Below are 8,445 nucleotides of genomic sequence, written 5' to 3'. Positions count from 1 at the left end.
TAATACTTAATATAAAATGTGTGTGAAAGTACACTTACTGATGACGAGTAGGAGAGATTGCTGGAAGATTGAGGAGAAAACACCTCGTTTTTTGCGCGCACGCTTTACAAACTACTAAACGATTTTTTTTATAAAAAAATCTATAAAAAAGTTACTTTAAAAATCATATTAATCTATTTTTAAAATTTAAAATAGTTAATACTCAACTAATCATGCGCCAATGACTCACCTCGTTTTACGTATCTTCTCAATCTCCTCTTTTTCCATCCTCTCAAACTCAGCCTTAGAGTGACACGTACATTGTTACAACGTAATATATATATATATATATATATATATATATATATATATATATATATATATACACATATATATACTTACATGTTGATACTCACTACCTACCCATATATATAGCATTTTTAAACGGCTATACAAAGATGTGCAAATAGCTATAGTGGTAAACCCAAATAGATGATTGAATTGCCTCAAAAAAACCAAATAGATATGTATGTAACAAATTGTGCAAATTGACATGTGGCCCTTTAACGGGTTGGCGTGGATCAATCACAGACCCGTAAATGCACTGGGTCTAGAGTGGAGACATAGGCTCACTATAGCATTTAATCTACAGAAGACAAATATACATTACCAGTCATACCTCACTTTAATTGTTATCCGTTGGGACACGTCTCGCTTGTTATTCATCTGCTCTACTGGCTCTAGTACAGGTCTCAATTTGTCTTTCAAACCAATATATTCAACCTCTTTAAGTTTCTTGAAGTGATCAATGCCAACAATTTTTTTAGTTTGGTCGCCGAAATACACAACTAGCCTTTCCACATTTGGCATGGATCCTTCCTCAAATTCGTAAACATCACAACTACTAGGAGTATAACCCAGAATCAGTTCCTTGAGCTCCCGAAAGGTCTGGTTACTGCGTACAATCATATGTTTTCCGTGAATAAAGTAACTTCCCAGGAATAGCCTCTTCAGGTTGGGCAACTTACAGAGGACGTTGAATAGTTGGAAACCATCAACGTGCGTCCACCGTAACTGCAATTCAACAAGATCATGGAGTGACTCTACCCAGTCAGGCAACCTTTCCATGTGCCCACAGATCCTAAGGTACCGGAGCAGTTGTGGTGGTGGCTTTATATCATGTAGAAATTCCATTATTGGAGCAAAAGGCCATTTACCGGCATCAAGATTGCCGATGTCAAGCCATCGCAGGGAGTACATCTTGCTCAGGGAGCTGGCAAGCTTTTTGACGACACCATTATTCATTTTCTTTCCCGTGTCGACAAAGATAGCTAGCTCTTGCAATTGACCCAGTGCACCAATCTCCTCAGCGACCTTGGCATCAAATACCACAGCTGCTTTTTTTAACTGGCGTAGTGCCTTCATTTTGTTGATCCCTTGGGGCAACGTCCAACCAGAATCACCCTGGTCAAAGAATAGCAGGTGCTCCAGCTTCTCTAGCTTTGTAACTGATTTTGGAAGATCCTTGAGCTGTGTTTGACGTACATCAAGCATCTGCAAATGCTCGAGATCACCAATTCTTGATGGCATCACCTTGATATCTGTACCTCTAAAGCTCAAGAACCTTAGAAGGTACATCCGGCAGATACAACTCATATGCTTGTTTGTTAGGCCAGTGCAGTCTTCTAGATCAAGTACCCTTAGCAGGGTGAACTCGCCTAACCGAGAAAGAATGTTGTGCGCTTCAGGATCAAATATGCTTAGTGATCGGACATGTTGCATCATCATTCCCTTTATGCTATCTCCCCCCGTGCCACGATGCGCTGCCATCTTTTTAGATGATGAAGAAGGGTCCTTTCCTGCCTCTACTCCACCATGTATGGAGAGACGGCGAATTGTGTGATCAGTATAAGACATCCCTTCATACTGCCCACCTACTAGGCTAACAAAGTTAGACTCTAGGGATTTGGACACCAGTATCTCAAGCATCATATCATGCACTCGGAACTGGTCTTCTCTGATCCCTTGATGCAAATTAAAAGTGGCCTTACTGATCACCATGTCAACCATATTCCTACTCACTAGCTCATTAAAGTAGCCTTCCGCAAGATCCATCTGGCACAATCCCCGCTTCTCAACAATCAATCCTTCGGAGATCCATCTCTTCAACAGTCGATCCTTGGCGATCATATAATCCTCCGGGAAAATGCTAAGATACATCATGCAAGCCTTGAGGTGATGAGGTAGGTGGTTATAACTCAGTGTGAGTATTTGCCTCATCCCCTCGAGGGTAGGGTTGTTTTCCATCTGTGAACCAATTGAGTTCTTAATTGTTTCCCACATTTCTTTGCCTTCTGGAGGTTTATAGTTTGCCAATAGGCTGGCAATGCTAACAATGGCCAATGGTAGCCCACTACATTTTTTTAGGATACTTTCCATTGCATCTTTCAAATCATCAGGGCAAGGACTTTTAGAGCCAAATGCTTTGCTGATGAACAACTGCTTGGATTCTGTATCGTCTAGCTTCTTCATATGATGGATGTAATCACTAGCAGCACTGCATGCTTTTGCCACGGTATGTATCCGAGTGGTAACTATGATTCTGCTGCCGCAATTGCTGTCTGTGACTGGTAACTTGGACCGGATCGCATCCCAAGCTGCTATGCTCCATACATCATCGATCAAAATGAGGTACCTAGATTTGTAGATATGCAATAGTTAGAAGGTTTTGTCCGCCCAAATTAGTACTCCCTCTGTTAGTTATATATATATATATATATATATATATATATATATATATATATATATATATATATATATATATATATTAGTTAGATGCCATATATGGCAAAATTGTTTGATTTTTTTCCTAGTCAAACTTCTTTAAGATTGTTCAAGTTTATAGAAAAATATAGTAGTACAACACAAAACAAACATATTATGGAAATATATTCAATGTTAGATTTAATGAAACTAATTTGATGTTTTAGATGTTGCTAAATTTTATTATAAATTTGGTCAAACTTAACGAAGTTTGACTAGTAAAAAGTCAAACAACTTATAATATGATACCGAGGGAATAATTAATAATTCTTACATTAGAAAAATGTAAATCACTTTTAGTTGATGTTTATTAAACTTCTCTTTCATGTTTATTAAATCGATAAGGTGAAAATATACCATAGGAAATGTCATGACAAATTTTAAGATAAGCATATTATATAAGTTCATGTACACGATAACAAAGTAAGTTTACATGCAGAATTTTGTACCAAAGTATAATCGTACATGTACTGCAAAAGATAAAACATGCACCAAAAAGTATACAACATTAATATATAGTTGCATGGAGGGGCATGAGAGAAGGAAAACTATCTGATTCAAGAGTTGGGAGATCTATACGTATACGTACGGTAGTAACACACTTGTAATCTACAGTGGACCACTTAACTAGTTAAGCTTACTATCGATATGCATTGTGTAAACTACTCTGCTTTTTTAGCACATATTAAGGAGAAAGGAAAAGTAGCCGGAACTGTCTATCCATTTGTCGGGTGATTTTAAAAAAAAAAATCAACCAGATTTTTTACCCTTAGATTTACATCTAACGGACTACGAAAGAAAATAACAAATACATATTTACTTACACAACATTTTTATAAAAAAAAATGCACTTACATGTCATATCAACTGAATTTACAAATATAATTTTTGTTATATAGGACTATAATTTTATATTTTAAATAAAATAACTAATACATATTTACTTACACAATATTTTTATTGAAAAAAAATACAGTGCACTTACATGTCATGTCAACTGAATTTATAAATGTAATTTTAGTTATATAGGACTATAATTTTATATTTTATTTTAGTTTCCAATGTCTTAATTTTTCAACCGTTAAAGAAATTAATTTTTATTTAGAAAATAACCGGGCCTAAGCATCCAACACACGGCCTTATCGACGCATGCAGCATCTACCACCAATTCTTGCACAAATCTTAGAGCATCACCAACAGTCCACCAATAATCTATCCTCAAAAATTGATTTTTGGGTTTCCTAAACTGAAAATAGGTAGTGAAAAAACCCTTCCCTCCAAGAGATAGCCTAACTTCAACTCCAAAAAAACTAAAAGTGGGCCCTTCTGTTAAACTACCAACAGAAATTCTAGTTTTTTTTCTTTCCCGTGCGCAAAACGAGCGCGGGGAAGGAGAGGAGAAATGCGCGGGAAGAGGATTGGGAGTCGGTCTCTCGCCCTCAAATACACGTACCGAGAAAACTGGAGATGGGAACTCCAAAACATCCGGAGCTCTTTTGGGAATCTGTTGGACCAGCTTTTTTAACCAAAATCCTAAAAAATCAGGATTGGAGATAGAATAAATAGACTGTTGGTGATGCTCTTAATTGGCGCACATATCGTGCGGCCAAAAAAACTGAAATACCTGATAAAAAAAATCACGTGACGGGATCTAGCAAAAACGAAAGTAGCCGGTCCAGCTCCTGATTGGCCAGAAAGATAGTTGTTGGTGGATAATTTCATGCGTAAGGACAACACTAGTACAGAAACAACACGATTTGATAAGGACCTGTATTGTTGGGGGATAATTTCATGTGCAACGGCCCGTTTTCGATCGTACCAACATGTTTTTGGTTTTCCAATATTTCTGATATCGTTTTCGTTTTCAACTTTACCGTTTCGATTTCGTTTTCGAGAAAAATATGGTTATGAAAATTGTTGAGGCTATTTTCTGATCATTTCTGGCTGTTTTCATCCCTAGGTCAAGCTTTAGCTCTGGAATTAATGGTGGTGGCTTCAATGGCCGGCAATGGTGAGAAAAGGTCCAAGTCCGACCTAATCTAATGTGAAGAAATTTATAAGAAAACCTAGTCCTAAGAGAAAACTTGAAATAAGACATGTGGTATGCAAATTAGGTAAAAAAGCGCGCCTAGCCCATTGAGCAATTCACTCATAATAATATCCCGTGGCGACTTAATAGCTAATAAAGCACTTGTATTGTTTTACATAAAAACACTAATATTGTGAGTCACTCTAAACTTCTCAACATGGTTCCTATATGAAATATAATTATATATGTTTCTGAGTATACAATAATACATGTGTAATTACTTGAAATCTTTAAAGTAAAATAAAAAAAGAGATTAGTAGTGTAAAAGACAAGGCATGTATTACATAATTAATGTCAAATTGAGTTAAAAAAAGTGCAAGCTTTATCCCATAATATAAGGGATTTTGGTGGGATGTGACACATCCAGTACTAACGCAGTTCTATGATGTGTCACATACCACCAAAATCCTTTATATAATGGGACGGAGGGAGTATTAACTAGCTAGCTAATTAATGACAGGGAGTATCAATTTCCAACGTACGGTAGCTTGAAATAAATAAGAAAAAGAAATCATCATATACCGACTAAAAGAATATATGCACAAAAAAAACTAGTAACACTAGGTGTGTGTTACACGTACCTCTTGTTGTCGAGCCTCCTTTTGAGCTCGGTTGCCAGGTCGTCGACATCCATGGTGTCGATATTAACATTGGGCTGCGAGCTAGCCGCAGCCGCTTGCAGCTGGGTGATCTCTGCGTCGTCTACAGTCTCTCGGTCGACGATAGGCTGCGTGATCTGCCGAAGAACGCGCCTGAGCAATCCCTGAAGGTCCTTGCCGCTGAATGTCTGCGACACGGCCACCTGCGCTTGGAAGTGAAACACCGTCTCCAGCCGCCGACACACCTCCCTCGCCAGCATCGTCTTCCCGAGCCCTCCGAACCCCACGATGGAGAACACCCTGCGCTTCTTGTCATCGTCAACTCCCTCTCTTAGTGCACTCACCTTGTTGGCTAGCTCCGTAGCTTGGCCATTGTTGTCGACGAACTCATCATGATCATCGGCGTCGACGACGACGACACGCGCCGATGCCGGCATGGTGCCTAAAGCTGCTGCATCGGCCGTGCTGCGCCGCAGCGAGTCGAGGCTGAACCCGTAGCTGCAATGCTGCTCGTTGATGGAGGAGGCGAGCGCACGGAGCGCCCTGATGTCGCCGGCGAGCTGGCGGCGAGCGAGGAGGGTGGTGAGGAGGCGCTTGCAATTGGTCCAGACGGATAGCTGGCCGGAGCGGCACCGGATGCGGAAGTGGTAGAGGTGGACGCAGTCCTCGGCGTCGTAGGCCACCTCGCGCAGCTGCTTCAGCCACTCGCGGGCGAAGTGGTCCACGGCGGCCTCGTCGGCCTCCGACTGCATCCGGAGGAGGGCGTGGATGGTGGCCAGCTCGTTCCGAAGGCGAGCCACCTCCACGCCGACGCCGCGCAGCTGGTTGAACTCCTGCCCCACCAGTGTCCCCACATTGCTTACGAGGCTCTGCGCCGCGCTCTCCATGGAACTACTGCTTCTCAATCGATCTCGATCTCTTGCTTAATTTGCATGCTTCTCAACCCATAACTTTCACTACATACATATACTATATATATATATATATATATATATATATAACACTCATATGGGGCACCATGGTATGAAATGCACAAAATCACTCAAATTTTTTAAAATTTTCAAATTGTGAGTATATACCTAGTTATAATAATTCGATTCATACCTATACCTATCAACAAAACAAATCAAATTTAACTTTATTTCACAATCCATGATTACATACCTAACTAATTATATGTATAGATGCTATATACCTAGAATCAAAATCTAACAAAAACAAGTTTAAATCCAGTTCAAACTTGCTTTGAACTAGTTAGTAAAGTAGTTAATGTTAATACCTAAGTAATTGAAAAAGTTTCATACTCATTTGAATTGGGTATATACTCAATTTCAACAATGGTGCCCGGGCACCATGGAGCACCAAACAAATTTACTATATATATATATATATATATATATATATATATATATATATATATATATATATATATATATATATATATATATATATATATATATATATATATATATATATATATATATATATATATATAATTGAGAAAATCCTCCATGTACCCTTCGAGAATAATTCGTCCAATCCTTTATATACCTATGAATTTTGCCTCATCCCTTATCGGCACAGAGAAGATCTATGTCTATTCCGTTAGTTGAACATGAGACCGTCAAATGTTTTTGAAATTGACTACATTACCCGCTCTTATACTTATATGCGAGTCTAATGATAAAAACACAATTCTTATATGAAAAAAAAAATCTATTTATAAATAAACAAAGGGAACATAATTATTTGACAACAAATTTTAAAAATAAATCAAAAATTTTAAAATAAATTTTAAATTAACTTTTATGATATTCGTACATTGTTTTTATCAAAATTTGAACCCAACAAATAAATAATTTTGGTTCACAATTTCTAGCTAAAACTCTTATATGGATTTTGTCCAAAAAAAAATAAATTTGTTCAACCGTTTAAATTTTCTTTTCAATAAATAATTATGTCCCATTTGATTTTACCATGAGTTATAATTTTTCACATTGTGAATTATGAAATGTGAATTATGAAGTAGAGTAGATAGCATGCAACTGTAAGTATGGAATATGGGTGATATAGTCATTTTAGAAAAATTTCACAGTCAACTCAAGGGCATGTAGAGGATGAGGCAAAATTCAAAAGTATATAAGAAATTGCAAAAAATTTTTCGTGGATATGTATGAAATTTTCTCTATTATTAATGAGGTCACAGCTTCCTTTAGCTGGAAATATTCAATTGTACTATAGAATGGCCGAGAGCTACATTACTCTCTGCCATTCTTTATTTTTAGCCGTTAGATTAAACGTGGAGGAACGAGATTAGGCGCTACAGCACTCAAAAGTAAATCAATACTATGGCCCTCTTTAGATCCCCTGGTAAAAATATTTTTACCATGTTATATCGAATGTTTGGACATATGCATGGAGTATTAAATATAAAAAAATAACTAATTACATAAATTACTTGTAAATTGCAAGACGAATCTTTTAAGCCTAATTGCTCCATGATCTGATAATGTGGTGCTACAGTAAACATTTGTTAATGGCGGATTAATTAGGCTTAATAAATTTGTCTCACGGTTTGCATGTGGATTATGTGTCTACATTTAATACTTCAAATGTGTGTCCGTATATCCGATGTACTCCTCCGTACTCATAAAGGAAGTCGTTTAGGACAATGTTTAAGTCAAACCTTGGGAATATAAATCATAAATAACTCTCAAGTTGTTGAGTTTGAAAATGTAAAACTTATATGAATAGATTTGTCTTGAAAAATACTTTCATAAAAGTATACATATATCACTTTTCAATAAATATTTTGATAGAAATAAGAAGTCAAAGTTGTGTTTTGGAGACTGTGTCGCTGTCCTAAACGACTTCCTTTATGAGTATGGAGGGAGTATCACGCTAAAACTTTACGCTCCGGATCTGAACATAGCCTATACTAATGAACAGTATTTT

The 8,445-nt window shown here is 37.3% G+C and overlaps 1 protein-coding gene across 1 annotated transcript; it reads right to left on the bottom strand.

The window, feature by feature from the left end:
- Window positions 1–645: 645 nt before the first annotated feature.
- On the bottom strand, window positions 646–6,377 carry LOC127757363 (disease resistance protein Pik-2-like). Its single transcript, XM_052282867.1, has 2 exons — window positions 5,473–6,377; window positions 646–2,674 (listed from the first exon to the last, which is right to left on the bottom strand). Exons 1-2 carry the CDS (start codon window positions 6,375–6,377, stop codon window positions 646–648), a joined length of 2,934 nt encoding a protein of 977 aa, XP_052138827.1.
- Window positions 6,378–8,445: the final 2,068 nt, after the last annotated feature.

The sequence above is a fragment of the Oryza glaberrima genome, chromosome 12, assembly GCF_000147395.1.
Source record: "Oryza glaberrima chromosome 12, OglaRS2, whole genome shotgun sequence".
Lineage (NCBI taxonomy): Eukaryota > Viridiplantae > Streptophyta > Magnoliopsida > Poales > Poaceae > Oryza > Oryza glaberrima.
This window is presented reverse-complemented; position numbering and strand designations above follow the sequence as displayed.

Excerpts from the sequence above, each read along its gene's own strand:
- LOC127757363 (XM_052282867.1), bottom strand. The coding sequence starts at position 6,377 with ATGGAGAGCGCGGCGCAGAGCCTCGTAAGCAATGTGGGGACACTGGTG. Across the intron at positions 2,675-5,472 it reads AGGAGGCTCGACAACAAGAG|GTACCTCATTTTGATCGATG; the intron begins GTACGTGTAACA and ends CTACAAATCTAG.